At 42.2% G+C, this 18229-nt stretch overlaps 1 protein-coding gene across 1 annotated transcript in view; it reads right to left on the reverse strand.

Annotated features, from left to right (window-relative positions):
• LOC144521861 (F-actin-capping protein subunit alpha-2) overlaps positions 1–16031 on the reverse strand; it is a 28042-nt gene extending 12011 nt beyond the window's left edge. Inside the window, exons 1-3 of the mRNA XM_078256498.1 lie at positions 15923–16031; positions 2334–2397; positions 36–87 (exon numbers count right to left, since the gene is read on the reverse strand). Coding sequence (XP_078112624.1) covers positions 36–87; positions 2334–2397; positions 15923–15961 — 155 coding nt within the window. The 5' untranslated portion in view covers positions 15962–16031. The remainder of the gene's footprint in view (positions 1–35; positions 88–2333; positions 2398–15922) is intronic.
• Between the last annotated feature and the right edge of the window lie 2198 nt (positions 16032–18229).

Genomic DNA, 18229 nt, shown 5'->3' on the forward strand with positions numbered 1-18229 from the left:
CAAAAGCTGGAAATAGTGCACGACGGGAGACTTACTGCGCTGCACCTTCCCTGAGAAGATTGTCATTGTTGAGCAGCAATCGCACATCTGAAGAGAAAAAAAGGGTGAGATTATGAGAGGAAAGGAAGACGGAGAGGAGAGAAAGAAGACAGGTACAGCAGATTAACCCCATGACACACACACCAACACAAAAGACAAAGCTGCCTGCAGTCAGTCATTGCAACATTTATGCCTGGGGAGTGAAGCAGACATGGTAAATTAGCTCCGTGGAAAAGGCTGTAAAAGCACACAGAGATGAAAGGGGACAAAGTGGCAAGAGGGGCCTGTATTTTAGAGTGTTTGTGTAAGTGTGTGGCTGTCAGGCTGTGATAAAAAGCAGACAGACAGCCCGCCGGCGCTCCTCCGAGGTGACGACATTCATTGAGGCAGTACGAGGCTTTAACGATGCCAAACACATACACACACTCTCTCTCTCTCAAGGGGGCACTACTTTGACAGTGTGGTGTCACCATTGGCGCTGCAGGGTGAGCTACAATTTGGCCAAAACATCTTAGAGCTGTTACACACCAACCAGATGGCCGACCGTCGGCAGAAAAGGCAGTCGGACTGATCAGTCGGGTCCCCGACGTCCAAAAAAATGCCTCAAAACACACTGACGCGACGCCGACTTGAGCGTACGCTCTGCACGTGCGCGAAACGTAACACGTCTCCATAGCAGCAGGCGGCGCTTCTCTGTATCGTTTCCCAGAAAATGAAAACCGGCAGCCGATGGGACGAACGCGTCACGTGGGTCTTTATTCTCCGGAAATTCACAGCCAGACTGTCATGGCGGCTTGTTCAGAATCTCATATTGTACTAAAATAGTTCACCGAAATGCGTTTCTGAAAACATTTTAAGCGAGAAATAGGCCGTGCAGTTGCTGAATCCGTCTTCATTTCAGATCGACAAAGGTCAGTTTAAAAGATTTGTCAGATTTTGAGAGGCTCATTCCGCTCGCCCTTTCCGGGTGAGTCCTGACTGCCCCGTCTCCGGCTGAGCACGTCGGGTCGGGCAAAATGAAAGCCGACGGCTCCTCCGACGGCCGACGGCACGGAACACACCGAACAGACTCGAGACTTTAGTTTCAAATGAGATCAATGCATGCTGTAATACTGTATTGTATATAAGTCAGTGCTTTCCTGGCCAATACATTTTAATATATCTTGCTAAAATCAATGAATCATACAATATATTCAAGCAGAGCCAGTTCTTTTATGTGTATACTTTGGCCATTTTTGCCTGTAATCAGATGATGGACAGTGGAGAGGTGACAGGTAATGAGGGGAAGAAGAGGAGTGATGAAGGTCCCCAGCTGGACCTTTGTTTTCCCCTGGCCTAGGGGGACAACCAGGACATCTAAACAGAGCCAGTTCTGAGCAATAAGGCTACGTTCACACCGAAAGTCTTAATGCCCAATTCTGATTTTTTTTTTGCTCAGATCCAATTTTTTGTTTGGCTGTTCACATGACCTTTTAAAATGTGGCCTATATCAGATTCCAGTGTGAAATGACATCAGAGGCAGCACGCTGTTGCACTAAAGTTAGGGAGGTTATGGAGGAAGTAAGCATTTTCCCTTTTATTTCAAAATGTTTGTGTAATGGCAGCCATAACATTAATGAGCAGGTGCTGAGGAGGAGAAGAATGAACAGAAAGAGAGCCAAATTGGCTATTTTGGCCTTTTGTGGGGTTATGGCTGCAGATTCACTACAAAGGTCTGTAGTAGGTCAGGACCGCTACGGGCCTCCACCAGAGTTTCCTCTGGCTTCGCCCTCGCACGCGCTCACGCTCCACCTCCCCGACGGTGCGGGCGAGACGGGCCGATGGAGCGCCCGACCCCGAGGGACCGGGATCCCACCTCAGCCGGCGCGCGCCGGCCCTCACTTTCATTGCGCCCTCCTGGGCGACCCTCTGACTCGCGCACGCGTTAAACTCTTTGGTCCGTGTTTCAAGACGGCTCGAGTGGGTTGCCGACATTTTTTTTTTTTTTTTTAACGGGAGCCGATCCCCGTCCTGGCGACACGACGCGGTTGGGGCGCACTGAAGACAGTCCGCCCCGGTTGACAGCTGCACCGGGAGCAGGGGGCCCCGCCCCTCTCCGCGGGGAGAGAGGGCGCAGCGAGGGTTATTGAGGTAACAGTCGCATCAAATCCGCCTTGGTTGTTCACACAAAATCGGATTTGGGCCACTTTTGCCTGCAGTCTGAACGTAGCCCGACATCACATTTTGCATTGCCAGTATTTCTTTTTACAAGCGTTTATTTAACTTGTACATTATATAGAGGAAGAGAAACTCACCATTGAAAACTTCGTTGAACTCTCCTGGCGGGGCGTGGATGACAAAGTTAGCTGCTATGCGTACCTGCAGACAAAGAAACAAGGTCCAGGTTAAGGTCTCTATCTCTGTAATCAATCTCTATTGCACATTGTCCAAAATCTGAGACACCATGTATTATTTTTCTTCTTTTTTGACAGTTTGCAATACAATTTACCACTATTTCTGTTTCCACTGATGTTTTCAATCATGAAATAAATTTTGATTCCTTTTAAAGTCTGCTGGAGATGTAGCTCACTGTAAGGACAATAATGTGGTGCCCAAAACACATTGTGAACACTGAATATATGTATATACGCTGCGGCCAACAGAGGGAGTAATGTTACTGTGTCACTGGTTTGGAGGGGGGAGTGGGGCGGTTTTAATGTCTCTTTCAGTATGAAGCGCGTCTGAGCAGCAGTAACTTTTCCTCTTTCTCACTTCTCTTCTGCTGCTGCACTACAACACTTCCTGTTTCCAGGTCACATGTCAAACTGACAGCGAAACGGCCCCTCCCTTCCCCGCATGGTTTACAACCATATAAGGACACAAAAATGTGCTGAGGACTCTAGTACACGCTTTCTCTCACCCTTCGTCTATATGTCTCTACCCCTCTCTATCACTGGCAGGGTACGGTGACTCAGCCCCCCCGTCTTACAAGGTGGTGCATCAGGGAAGGTGTTCATATGAATGCGTGTGTGTGTGTGTGTGTGTGTGTGTGTGTGTGTGTGTGTGTGTGTGTGTGTGTGTCCCTTGGGCCCTTATTAGCAGTGTGTGTATACAAGTGCTCTGGCTCTCGTGCAGAGCTGCAGATTGATTCTTGCTAATGAGCGATGCTGAGAGAAAGGAAGGCACTCAGGGAGGAACGTGTGTGTGTGTGTGTGTGTGTGTGTGTGTGTGTGTGTGTGTGTGTGTGTGTGTGTGTGTGTGTGTGTGTGTGTGTGTGTGTGTGTGTTGTTGAGATCAAAGTCTCTGCATTTGTCTAATCCTCTGTCATGAGATCATCATGACACACTTATGTTGAACAATCTAACATTCGCAGAACACGGGAGGTGTGTGCGTTCGTGCGAGTGCGCGCGACACATACGAACAATTTTCCACAGCTGGTGGAAAATTGCGTTAGTGTGTTTGTGACTTGACATCCCCGCGGGAAGACTAATTTGCATTGGGTCTCCCTCATTACACTTGAAGGCAGTGTAAACAGACTTTCCGTACGGAGAGCGCGTCTCCCAGGCCCTCCAGGGACCCGTTCCAGGAAGCAGGTTCACACATTTGTGAACCAAAGTTATCTGTTATCAGTTTAAATGTAAAAAGTTCTGTTCTGGGTTTTATTCAGCTGCTTCCTGGAACAGGCCCTGATGACTGAGGTTGTAACTGAAAAACAACATGCAAAATATGTAAGATGTGCAGTAAGCCCTTGCTATTTTTAATCCAGAAAACCAATTTAAAAACTGTCATCTGTTGAGGTCTGGTTGTCGTCTTAATCCCAGTAGGAATGCCGGCTTTCTCACGCTCTGAACTGAACTGATTCAAACAATAAATACATCTTGATCTCCATCAACCTGTCTATACATGTCAATAGTCCAGCTTGAGCAGTAAACACCACAGATAATAATAAAAAAAATAAAAAAATGTATCCGGTAATAAAAGTATAGCGTGGTAATAGACATATGGAACAGTTAATAACTATTAGAACTGCCATTTATAAGGGTGTGTAAATGACAAGATAAACTGAGAGTACCATAACTAGTTCAAATATCTGACAAGTTTGAACCCTCTCTATGGCCAGATCTGGTTTCAATAAAGTCTATCAATAGAGCGTACGTTCATCAGGACGACTGTAACTACTGGTAGACATTGGGTCCGATAGTCAGAAATAACAACATTACCCTTGTGCTTTTTCTGTGTCTTGTCTGGCTGTTTCAATGTAATGTAATACTGTAATGCTGTCCACAAATCCCATTTCTGAACCTCTTATTCCATCTATTATTATATTCAGGGTCGCGGGAAGGAGGCTACACCCTTTACAGGTAGCCAGCGTATTACGGTGCACGTGCGCACACACACACACACACACACGCAGTCACACCTACGGGAAATCCAGTTTCCAATTCACCTGAGTCAAGACACGGAAGGTCGTGGAGGAAATCTGAGCAGGCTACTGTGACATTTTAGATATTTATTTCCACCCTGACAAGAACAAATGTCTGGGTAAACCACTAAAAGCCATTTTAACAGCGTCAAATTTTTTTTATCGCCAGATTAACGTTCTTTTTGGCCTAGCAAATGTCGTTTTTTTTGTTTTTTTCCCCCACATGCTGTTGCAACAACTAGTAACGTTAGAAAAACTACAACAACACACCGGATCTAGCTAGACCGGAAACAAAACAACAGGCACGCCACACACACTTGTTTGGGCTTTGCGAGCCGGCCAAAGAGTAGTAGGCTAACGTTACGTTTTGAATGGATGGCGAGTGCGAGACGCCGAAATGGATGCCAATAAGATTCTGAATTCTAAGATTCTGAATCTTTTAAAAAGTTGCCAAATGGTTCCATTGACAAGACCAAAGTGATCTGCGTGTTTTGTCGTTGTGAACTGAGCTATCATCGCAGTAGGTCCAGTCTGAGATACCACTTGATGGCCGAGCACACAGCTGATGGCCAATTCTCCGCCCCCTCGTCAAAGCCAGGCGACAAAAGCACAAAGCAAGACGATCCACTTTTCCATGTTGATAAGAGCATTAAAATGAGAAAAAAGTAATTGGACAAAAAAAATCTAGGGACATTTAGAATAGCTAAAAAGGTGCGATTAATTGTGAGTTAACTATGACATTAATGCGATTAAATATTTGAATCGTTTGACAGCACTAACTAAAATGAATGGCAAAAAAAAAAAAAACAGTTTGAGTGTTTGGGATAAAAACAGATTGAGACATTGACTTGAACTTAAAACATTGGCTTAGGCTTAAAGAGTGCTGACCACAGATATTTCCATCCTACTGTGAACCACTTTGTGAGCTTGCAGAATTAATTGTGTAGGGTCGATAGCTATGGAGAGAGCAGTAAAGACAGGGATGGTTTTACAATCACATCTCTGACAGCTAACTGTTTTAGGGTGCATGGAGAGGCGATGAGATGAAGCCAAGGGAGTGCGATGTGGTTCAAAATGAATCCCTGACAGGAGGAGGACGAGACGGATACTCCATTAGAGGCTTATGAGTAAAGCATTGACTGTTGAAAGCTAGTTAATACTTCCTCTTCTTCTAAGTAGGCTACATCAAACCAGTCCTACTAATGCACTGAGACAGCCTACATCCTCCTATAGCAGATTGGAAGAATGAAACAAATAAAAAACAAGTACATTCACTTCTCTACCTTTTTTCCTTTTGCAGGTGATACACGTTAGACATTATCCCCGTTTGTTTACACTGAAGCTAGACACAAACCCGGTTTGAGAAGTTTGCCTCTGACCATTTTTCTTCTGTACTGTTATGGATCGATGGAATAAATATAACTCTAGTGCTCTAGTGATTGTAAGATATTGCCGGACAGCAAGATGGTACAGCGAGTGGTGAAACCACAAACCTATTGTGCAGACAGGAAGATGATATCTGCTTCATGCACTACTTCCCTTCCCAGAGACAAAGGAAATAGATGAATACATGTTGTACTTGGGCAGTTTCTGAGAAACCCCAAACTAATTTAGAGCAAACGTAAATCAAAGTGTTATATGTGAATCTTAGCTTGCGGACAAATGAAACCAAAGTCATGGTCTCCTTTGCAGAGATAATTACTGTAGAGCAGCAATTTGAACACTGAGCTGCGAGGTTAAGGATTCCTTCCAGTGGCAGTCTGCTACGCTGGAACACGGGCTACTGGGACACTTGGAGCTCTGAGACCTAGTTTTAGCCTTGAGCACTGACTGCTAACGTGCTACATGAAGGGTCGACTTCAAGGCAAAGAGTCTCTGTGGGGAATTTTATTAACTAAACTCAAAGTTCTTGGTGCTTCAACCCTGTCAGACAAACTTCCCCAAGTAGCCCGACTAAGCAAATGCCAATCAATGTATTGAGCGCCAAAACATTTTTAATAGAGATGTTCCGATACCGATACCAGTATAAAGTCCTAAAGAAAATCTACGTTAAGTAGTTTGTTATTTTTCCGTTATAACGGACTGTCAAACTGGATAAAAAAAGAAAGTTCTGGGGCGTTCATTGTTTGTGTTCGTTCATGTTTCACAAAGAGTTTAACCTGAGCCAGACTGACAACAAAGATAGAAATCACATCCATACAGGGATAGTAGAATACAGTTGTTAAAACATAATAAAATATATGACACACTGGTATCGGCCGATACGCAAGTTCAGGTATCAGAATCGGTATCGGGAAGCAAAAAATGGTATCAGGCCATCTCTAATTTTTAAGCAGGTTTTAAAACACATATGGTATGAAATTCCTTCTCGTCCACATTATAGCCAGAAAGTCATAACCCCCCCTTACTGTACCGAAAAATGAACCCAACCGCGACTTCAAAACCTGAGGTACGTACTGAACCGTGATTGTTGTGTACCGTTACACCCCTGGCTTTGAGTTATTCACTGTTGGTCAGACAAAATAAGCTTTTTGAGGATGTAACTTGCGATGGGCTCTCTTTTTTTAAGCCAAAGCCATTGTGTTGTTTTAGTGCTAGTAGTTAAAGTCAAATATCAATACCTGGGACTTTCAAGTGAACTGATGAGTTTTGCAATTTTCACAGAAAATCAGTCCCTGAAGAGAAATCATGAACCATATTTTATGGAGGGTGCAGGCTGCAGCTTTGGAAAATTGCACCGTTAGGTTGCTGCATAAGCAAAGCCTTAAAGCCCAGTTCAGACCAAAGAGTCGCGACGAGACAAAACCGTTTTAGAACGTCGCAGGGAAAAGTTGCAGCGGTCTGAACCGGTCCGTCTCAGCTCAACTCAAGCCAGCTGATGGTTTCACTGCGACTCAGCAGTTCAAGTTGCAGAGGCTGGTTTTAGAACGTAAGAGACGTCTCCTGTTTCAACAGCCAATAGAGAAGTCAGCTGGTAAAGTCAGCTATAAACTATAGAAATAACATGATCCATAATCCATTTTATTTCTATGTCACTAACAGCTGGTCGAAATGGCAGCGTTTTAGACGGCGCCTCGACGAACCGCCCGATTGCACGGTAACGTTATAATATAACTTGACCATATAACGGTTATATGATATATAAGCAAGATAGAGCGCGACTGAAGAGAGGGAGCGCCCAGCGGCGTTAGAACAAAGCAGTGAATCGGGAGAAATAAAAACGTGTTTTCGCCGATTCATCACTTGAAATGTAACTGTAGCAAGAATCTCAATATCACAAACGTTATCCATATTCATATTTAGAGGAAACAAATGATTTATCCAGCTACATTTAAGCCAAAAAGTCGAAGTTAGAATGGAAGTAAAAAAAAATAGGCATTTGTTATGGAGATGAAACACCGTCTCGTCTCATTGGTGTGAACTGGCAGGTTTTAGAAGTTGTAAGTTTCAACTTGTCTCGTCGTGACTCTTTGGTCTGAAGTGGGCTTAAGTTTGTGCAGGTGAGGGAAACGGAAGGGCTGACTGTAGTTCAGTCATTTCACAGGAACAGAGAGACAGCAAGCGAGGCCAACAATTGCTTCTGTGTGTGTTATCTAAATTTGACTCACTTATAGTCATCATGATCTTGGACAAAGTCTTTTAGCTGGAAATAAGGTCTTTCTTTGCTCCCATAGTCAATTCAGTTATCTTTCTAAGAGAGGGTGGATTCTAAAGAGCTGGCATGCAGTCATCAAGGAGCTGGAACAATAATACTGGAGGGGGGACACACACACACACACACACACACACACACACACACACACGTCTTTGTGCTCTCTTGGCCTAGACACCAGCTGGTCTCTTTTCTTTCAACTTGCTCACTGTATATTCATGCTCATATTACCCAGAAGACAGACACCCCCACTGCACCACCCCAACACCAACCTCATAATCCCACCTCTTAGGGAGCACCCTTTTTTAATCCCAAAATGACACCCACTGGCACCGAAACCACACTTAAACTAATCCTGGCATCAAAATCGCCTTATCATGCCAATCCAGAGCCGTGAAAATAATAATAGTAACAAAAAACACAGCAGGAGTAAACTGAAGTAATATTTTTGCCCCGCGGGCGTTTTAAGCTTCATCATCTCCCTGGGTTTGATCCCCTTCCCTGCCATGCATCCATTTCAATGTCCTAGATAGAAAGGAACAAGAGGGTTCTGGATCCTTGAAATGCTACAGCAGAATCAGGGCCAAGTTTAGAGGAAAAACTGTCTGATGCCTGGATATAAGGGGAGGGAGGTTGGGTGATGGGCTGGGGTGTGGGTGCAATCATTTATGAATAAAACCACAGCGGGATAGCAGAGAGAGGAGGAGAACCGTCTAGGCAGCCGTAGGCTAACTAGAAATATTCCTCTGCTAATCAAAATGAGGAGGTGGCAGCTGGTCGGCTCAAGATTATATTGAATAAATAAGGGCTGTGATGTTGGGCATTAATAATGTCAGAAGCAGAAGTTTTATTGAAAGGGGGGTGGTCCTAAAAGTAAAGATCATGATTTTTATAATAATTGTGACACCATGTTATACAGCGTAATGACTTTCTGGGGCACTTTTTATACCAGCACCGTGCTTCATTTTCACCCATACAATGGTGCCTGCTCTACTGCCTTAGCTGCAGGTTCACATATCATACCAGTGATTTAGCAAGTTACAGCACATGATTAACTACAAATCACGTAGACTGCAAATCGCACGTGATTTTCAGTTAGGCCTAGATTTCTTTCCTTCCAGTTTTAGTCTCTCTCGGTCAAGCATTAATGTTAACTTGTGGAGACTTCAGATTTTCTTGGTAATACGCGATAGAGATCATTTAATCATCTTTTCTTCCTGTCGAACGTATGCGAAAGTTTTTAGGTATGGAGCTGCGCCAGTGAAAAAACTCTGCATTGCTGTCTGCTACGGTCTTTTTTTTTTATATTAGTTGCAAAGGTCAGAAATTTTCAAATCCTTTGGATAGTCAAAAAAATCTGTCAAAAATCTGACAGATGCCAATAACAAGTTATAAGCACCACAAAAAAAAAAGAAATCTCTCTGTTTCAAAAGAAACACACATGCTGGATACTTCAGCTGGGATACAACTTGTGACCTTACAGATACTGGACGGACTCCCACTGGGCTGCATAAATTACCGATCCTGCATAAAGCTTCCATGTCTACTTTAGATGTGCACATTTGTCACCTTCAGCCTAAACCCTAACGACTTATCCTAACACTGTGCTGGAAAAAAAGTAGTGTCATTTTACCCCAAGCAGCCAGCTATGCAATATAAGGAATATCACTGGCTTGCATTACCACCTCCAGTATGCAGACACTCCAGTGTAAAGCCACTGGGCTTTACACATCAACATTTATCATTGTATAGGGCACTTAAACAGGGCACCAGATTGGGTCCTCGGGACTCTGTTCTCTACCTGAGTGTTTACACAGAAAAACATTTTTTTTTTTTTTTTTTCCTTGTCTCCAGATCTCTTGCACTTCTGCAGGCACGTACAGACAGCGCTCCTCTGCTTTGTCTATGCATTCTTCAGTTAAAGGAAGATGCCACAGAGTTTTCAGCATTTACCTGTGCTATATCCCTATGGTCTAACGCAGCTGTACACAAGCCAAGCTCAGGTACGCATAAAGGGCTGTTGAGAGTTTCTGACGGCTCTCGACTTAAATGAGGGATTGCACCATTATTTCATTTTTAAAAAAGTATTATACTTTTATACTACTGTCTGAGGTTTTTTTTTTATTTTTTTTTTTTTATTACCCTTCTTGCCCAGACAGCAATAAAACCTTTAAAAACTGGAAAAACTGAGAAAACCCCCTAATCAAATGAGGCTGCTGTGGTCTCAAGTGTTACTGTCTGAGTCATTAAGAAGTTGGTGTATACTAGAACATATTTTCTAGGCACAGTGCACTGTATCCTGTTTAAATCTCTTTTCAAACTTTTTATTACAACTTTTGTTTTTAGCTTCATTGTATGACTCTCCTCTTTTCACTGCATAGTGTAAGTTGTCTTGACTGTGCATATGACAATACACCTCTTGAATCTTGAATTTTGAATCTCCCATCACAAAAAGGATGTATTAGATTTTTATTTCTTTACTTTATTGTGTTACGTTAACCACTCTGTATTGTAATTTTGCATGAAAGGTGATATATCTCTATAGGTTGTAGTATTAGACCAGTTTGTTTCTGCCATCCTAATCTTTGTACAGATCAGATGCATAGCTTAAATATCTAGACAGGCTTTATTCTATACATGGGATTTAGTGGATGCTTTCATCTATAATGCCTTACTGTATCGTGACGACATGCATTATTTACAGTGGTGCCCCGGTAAGAATCAAGCCAATTTCCCTGGTGTCACTATGCTCACTGTGTCAAGTTACCTTCCTCTCTGACAGTTAAATAGGTGAACTGACTTGTTATGCAAACTTCACCTGCCGCAGTGCTATTCAGAGTTTCCAGTGAAAACAACCAACTCTGCTCTTTAACGTTTGCAGGACACTTTCAAATGCTTTACTGAGTTTGCGTGCTGCAAATCTCTTTTTTTTTTTTTTTTAAACTCTCTCCTCAGCAACTGCCTTTATCACAGGTATTTCAGCATTACCGTCAACACACCTCAATAAAATAAACAGTCTGAATCACAGAAACACTCACATATGCTAATTCTTGCTCCCTCCCAGACAGTGCTGGTGATCAACAAGTGATCCATGTTGCCTAGTCCTTAGTTTCCAATCCAATGCTTCAAAACCAATGTACTAGACTATTCAATTCCATTTTATTTATAGTATCAAATCATAACAAGAGTTATCTCGAGACACTTTACAGATAGAGTAGGACTAGACCACACTCTATAATTTCCAAAGCCCCAACAATTACAATAATTCCCTCAAGAGCAAGCATTAGCGGTAGCTATTGCGACAGTGGCGAGGAAAAACTCCCTTTCGGGAAGAAACCTCGGCAGACCCAGACTCTTGGTAGGCGGTGTCTGACGGTGCCGGTTGGGGGTGTGATAAACAGTGGTAGTAATAGTCACAATAAAGATAATGGAACAGTGATTACAATGGTAGTCGTAGTAGTCATAGTAGGGCACAGCAGGGCGTTACAGGGTGTAATGTGGCACAGCACAGCATGGGTGGACTACTACAAGGTGTCCCGACTGGAGTGCGCTTCTCAGTTTACTTTTCGGCGCAGTACTACTAACCGGAGCAAAGTAAAATTCCGCCGCTGCTGAGAAACAAGTCCCTCAAAATGTAATGCGATCATTGAGATGCAGGGGTAGTTTTATTTCTAACATTATTCTATCAACAGACATTTACATCGATAGTCTGGCGTTATCATTTATTTGCCTCGGGTGTACTGTGGAGTGGGTAAGCCTGTATTTAACGGCAGGCTAGCAGTTACTGTTGACTTGAGCTAGCCTAGCACCAGCGAACAACTGGAAGGACTGGATGAAAAGTGTTGAAAACGGTCTCCACTGATAAATAACACACTGGCTAACTTGGAAATGAGGTCCTATGTCCAAAATTCTGAACCACCCCTTTAAGCTGACTTTTGTGCTTACTAAAAAGAAAGGTTTTGAGCAACTCACGTTAGCAGTTGTTGTTTACGCTGTCCGAATGCAAAGGTCAATATTGTGTTTCACTAACGACAAAACAACGAATTATCCGTGCATTTATATGGAACTATAAGGAACTATTTTGGAGCTTTTCATCTTTACTCTCCTCCCTCGACTATTTTTGACTGGCTCGATAGACGGCGACCGGAAGAACAACAGCTACAGTGAGTTGCTCAAAACCTTTCTTTTTAGTAAACTCTGTGTACACAAACAATGCTGTCAATGCTTTCGTTAAGGTGTAGAGACCCTGGTCATACTTGGAGCAAAGTCTCATGTTGTGTTGAGCCTTCTTAGTGTTTTAAAAATAGCTATTTTGAGGCTAGCATAAAAGTGCCCCTAGCACTCCCATTCAAAAGGTAATTTGACCGAAAAACGAAAATACGGTAAATCTTAAAAGTGGCAATTCCGTCCTAAATATGCTTTTAAACAAAAGTTTGACTCGGGTACATTCACAAACAGACCCTAGGTTGCATTTTGGCGAGAGTTACGCTTAAGACGGATCACATCAGCACGAGTACGAAACGATTAGCGGCATCACATCGATAACGCTTGGGGAGAACTTAAGAGTAGAAATATACTATCGTCCCCTCTCAAATAATTGCATTTTCAAGACAATATGGATTCTGACCAAACCACTTTTTGCTAACAGAAAGGTCAGCTCCTTTTCTGTAAAAACAGGAACCACAGCAGACACCTCGGTTTTCCTAATACATAGCAACTTCAAAAAAGGCTAGCAAAAATGTACCTCCTGTGTGAAGATATTTATATCTATGGTCTAAACTATCTATAGTGTAGACTACTCAATGCGGGTGAAGGCTACAGTGAAACCAGGTTGGCAGCTGACTTGTTTATAAAATTAGGTTGTGGGTAGTGGGGTTTGTCTACTGTCAGTCACTTTGCCATGTACCAGATTATTGTTTCACATGGCAGTTTCCTGTAAAAACCCACGTGTGGTTTCGTTGCTGTAATCAGGAAGCTGGCAGGCCAGTGCCCAAATGACTCAAAAAGACTGTGAGCAGTACTTGGTATCTGTGACTCACAGATGTTTAATCATTTACAAATGGAAGAGACTTTTTGGCAATTCCCCCATCAGGGAGCTTTCAGGTCTTTTTCTGGAATAGCAAAGTGACACTGACAGCCACAGCAGCAACAGGGCAGAAATGTCTCACTCCCCTGGGACGCCTTTAGGAAGTCGTTCAGAGACAAACTCAAAAGACGTTTATTGTATTCGACTACCAAATCAAAGTCTACCCATCAAAACAGTGTCTCTAAGCTGATTTTTTTCCTCAAAATGATGTCACTGTCACCACATCCCCCCCGCCTCGCCCCTTTCCTGTCTTTAAAGCTATCCTGTCAAGTAAAGGCCATAAAAGGCCCAATAAATAATCTTTAAAAAAAAAAAAAAAGTTTGCAGATTTGTCATTCAATGTGAGAAAGTACCAACAGCTGAGTGCCAGGAGATGCTGGCTGTGGCTGGTGGTTTTAGCCACTCTACTAGTCACTAGTAGACATTATTTGGAGTTTTTCCTTTTATTCTACAAATCAGGACTAGCCAGTGAAATAGTTATTTAAAAATCGACTAGTAGTGAACTTTGCAAACTATTACCGACTGGCAGATGAAAACGCTCATTTCCTCCCTCTGAGCTTCTCAATAAAGGCTGAGGGGGCCAGAGCAGATGGTTGATTGCTCAGAGCTAGTGCACTGTAGGGACGGCCTTCAAAAGTACAAAACCTAACTGCGGTGTGCATGGAAATACTCTGCTTTTAACAACAGAACACACAGTGGATGGACGCATAATGTAGCCCACTTGGTCCGGCACCAATCATATTCAGAAACGGAAATAAACAGCTTCCACCAGCTAAATACTGCGTATTGGCTGTGCCTGTTTCTCTACCAGTCAGCCTGCCAGGTCGCCAACTTTTATTCTTTCAGCTCAACAAAATCAGACTGTCTGGTCAAAAAGTGAAAGTAGTGGCTTGACAAATGTGGAAAACAATGTGGTGGGGAGATGAAAAGAGCTCCCACCGTTTTCACAGCACCAACATCTAAAGTTGGTAATAGTTTAACACAAAAATGAAGCACATACCTGAAAACTGTATTTATGGTGAAGCTAGTACATAACAAAATCACAAGGTGGCCACAGTCGCTCGCCTACACACCCTAGCCCTGTAATGAAATGCTTAGCTAACAGCTGATGCCTGTGTGTTGATGAACATGACGCTGTCACACCCGCGGGTCAATGAGCTGCCTGAACCTTTAACAAACTTGTGACTCAGGCTGCTGTGGAATAGAAGGAAATAAAGCCAGGCCTTGTAACTACTCTGAATGGTGTATTACATAACCAGCATAACCAGTTATCAAGAAGAACGCACATAATGGTTTACTGTGATATCAACAAGCTTGATAGGAATGTTGGCTTTAAGGTGAGAAAAGACACGATAAAGGGTATCAGGTACACATGTTTAAACGTAAACCCATTAAGAATGACAAGAAGCCCGCAACCATGACTTGTTTTTTTACTATTTATCCAGTTACTGACTATTTTTGTATGTAATCGTTGACTCATTTAATTAACAAAACCTTTTTCAAAAATGTTAAATACACATCACAGGCAATCCCAGCTCATGGAGATGTCTAAAGTAGGCCTACAAAGTCAGACCAACAGTGACAAATCCAAGCAGCAGTTAACACACTGATTCGCCTCTCTCAAAGCTACTTCCAATGTACATAACCAAAAGGCAAACCAAGCTTAACAGAGAGACTAAAGTGTGCAGTGAATAGAGATTGAAAAAATAAAATCAACCCATTTAGCAGGACATCAAAATGAAATGCAAGTAGGATTCCTGCAGACACAAGCTGCTGAGCACTCGTGTTGTCTCAGGATATTGGCTGTGTCTGTGCTCTTTTAAGGAAATGAACAGTGCTAGTACTGCCAGACACTAGCTGTGGTGTAATGGGGTACAAACCCTGCTAACAGTACGAGCTTGACTACCGAGTTTGCATAACAGTTTTCGGTTACACCGTTTTTAAAATGAATAAATGTTGGCGTGAGACCTTTATAGCTGTGTGTGTGTACACACACACACACACACACACACACACACACTTTTAAGTGGGAAGAGCACATATGAATACAGACTGTAAACTGTAACGTTAATTGTTGGGTCGTTTTCATCATGTCGTTGATCAACTGGAGCTCATAGTTCCCACATCTTTTTACTGTCTGTGAAACGCTAACGTTACTTATCAGAGGTACAGTGGCTAGCAAGCTAGCGTGTAGAATACCTATGGTAGCTGTCACACGGCGAATGAAATCCTGCTCTGCATAATATAATCTGACAATCCAGCACTTCCAATATTTTTTTTGTGTAACGACAGAAAATCGGTATCAAACAGCGAAAAGGGCGTGTTAGTAAGTCTAGCTAGCAGGCTGTGGCTATGCTAAACTAACAAGCTAGCGATCTAAGGTGTGTGAAAACTTCCATAACACAAGCAACCAGAGACACTGGGGGGGAAACGACATGTCCACCGAACGAGAAAGGTGTGGGAGGTAATACTAGGTGGATTTATAATATGTACACGGTTCCTATTTTGAGTCAGGACCGTACAAGGAGCCTCCGTTTCAGAATTTGCAAATGAGCGGAAGTTGAGCTAAAAATAATAAGAGCAGAAGCAGCAGCGGTTCTGCTGAGGCCTGGGTTTTCTCCGCATTTAATCAAGCCGGTCGACGCCAGGATGGACGGAGAGACAGACTCAAAATGCAACTCGAAATTTCGAGCGTTAACGTCCCCCCGCATCAGTTTATCTAGTGATTAAATTGGCTTCTTACCTTTTCCTCGTCGGATAGCTGCTCCTCATGATCCGCCATCTTTTCTTCCGGCACCACCAGCTTGTCAGAGCCCAGTGACGTCACCGCATGGGTGGATTCCCAGCTTGGTTCAGCAGCTCAGCATGGTTTTGATTGATGCCCTGTGTGTGTGTGTGTGTGTGTGTGTGTGTGTGTGTGTGTGTGTGTGTGTGTGTGTGTTTTTAGTGACTGCAGCTGCAGTAGTAGTGGTGGTAGGTAGCTCTGGATAGAGCCTTCAAATAAAGATCATGCATTCGCATGATTCAGTAATTAATCAAATGATGTGTATAATATTGCAAAGTTAATAACTGCACTATTGGTTTTGCACCGACATTTGATTTATGTAGGCCTACACTGGTCTAAGGTAGTGTGTACTGTACAGCTTTCTAACTCCATTTATTTGTTATTCCTAAATGTTTTCTCTTATCTATCATTCTGGTCTTTTTCTTGTGCTGGTGTACAGTAATGCAAAACCTTGCTCCTGGGGATCAATAAATAAATCAGAATCAAGTTTATTGCCAAGTTTTCACATACAAGGAATTTGCCTTGGTGTTTTGGTGCATAACAATAAAAAAAACTGAAAGATAAAAGCGCATACAGCAGCAGTCAAGGAACATGAATACAATTGAAAACAATGATAAAATATGAAAACAACAAGGAACACTTTCTTCGGTTGGCTTCTCATTTGTAGCATTTAGTCATTTGTTATTCTAATCGAGTCACAGAGCATACAGGGCTCCAATCTTTCATGATTTCATAATTGTTTTTATTTCTGTTGGTATCTGATTGCATGGTTTTTAACTTTTGTTTGTGTCTTTGGTGCAACACTTGTTTGGCTTTAAAGTTCTATATAAATGAAATAAACTTGAAACTTGGTGTTATCTAGTGTTGTAAATTGTGAAAATCATCTTTAATGTTAATGTGTGTCAAGTCAGAAAAGCCTTCTTACTCTATATGCCAGCACCTGTCGGCACAAATAAGCACATTGAAGTGCTTTTCATTTAATATTAAACATATCTGTATTAAGCTTCTTTTTTTGTCAAATTCAACCTGACTAAGCGTGCATGTTTTTTACAGCAATATCTTTTTATGTTAATGTAATCCTTCACATTTACACCTGAGCTTTGGTGCTTTGCTCAAGTGCACCTCGGCATTAGATGCAATAGACAAGAGTTATTGAGAGAAAGCATTCCTCTTCCATCCATGAAGAAAATGTATTAAGGTATACTGATTGATTGATTTTATTTGACCCTTGCGTTATAAGATACGATACAGCTTTGCACCATAAAGAAAATAAAAAAAAATAAATAAATAAAAAAAAAGTCATGTCAAGGATGTCCATTGTGGTCCCTTGGGGGGGGGGGGAGGCAAGTGGCAGCAGATCAAGCATCAATCATCACATCCACACATACATTAAATAGATCCATCAAGACAATACAGTAATAAAAAAAACATACTAAGATTGGCATTTGAGCCATTTTTTCAGTGCCTGCTTAAAACCTTCTAAACTTCTGACCATCTTTAGATTTCCTATATAAGCAAGAGTGTAACAGAATTTTTTATTCGATTTGAATCCCATTTCCTGCATTTCTACATACATTTATAGGGGACTATGGTGATACAAAATCCAGGAAATAATTAAGTTGACCATAATGATAAATTGTGCCTGAACGAAAAGTACTAAACTATGTATAAGAAAAAGATGTCTTAATTTCTTTATTGCTAAAAATAGGGGCCAATCACTGAGACTTAGAAATAAAATAACATCAAACTAATTTGAAAGTGTGGGGGGGGACACAAACGGGATTTTGAAAAGTGTGTGTTTGGGGGGGCATGTCCCCCCTGTCCCCAGTGGAAATTATGCCCTAGGGTATGTCTTCTTGTCATCACAAAAATCTGGGGAAGCCCCTGTGATTACCCGGAGATGCTGTCACAGTGTGTATGCCGCGTTTTTCACCACTAGATGGCGAGCTAAGACTTTTTGTTTAAAAAAGAAAAAGGAAAAAAAATACTTTTTGTGCTTGTAAGAGGAATGAGATCAGTCACAGTGAAACTGATCTCATTCCCTTTCACGCTGCCAGCAAAAAAAGACAACATGTAACTTAATACTCAATACAACAAGACCTTAGCCACACTGAGACAGAAAGAGAGTGTTGTTAAATATTATCACAGATGGTAAAATGACTGTCAGCTTTAGGACGTTCAAATAATTCATTTTGAGGAAGTCTGGTAGGTTAAAAAAACTGTTCTAGAAGTCTTGTTCGTTGTATCTTCCTGATCCATGCAGTA

Source organism: Sander vitreus, chromosome 8, assembly GCF_031162955.1.
Source record: "Sander vitreus isolate 19-12246 chromosome 8, sanVit1, whole genome shotgun sequence".
Lineage (NCBI taxonomy): Eukaryota > Metazoa > Chordata > Actinopteri > Perciformes > Percidae > Sander > Sander vitreus.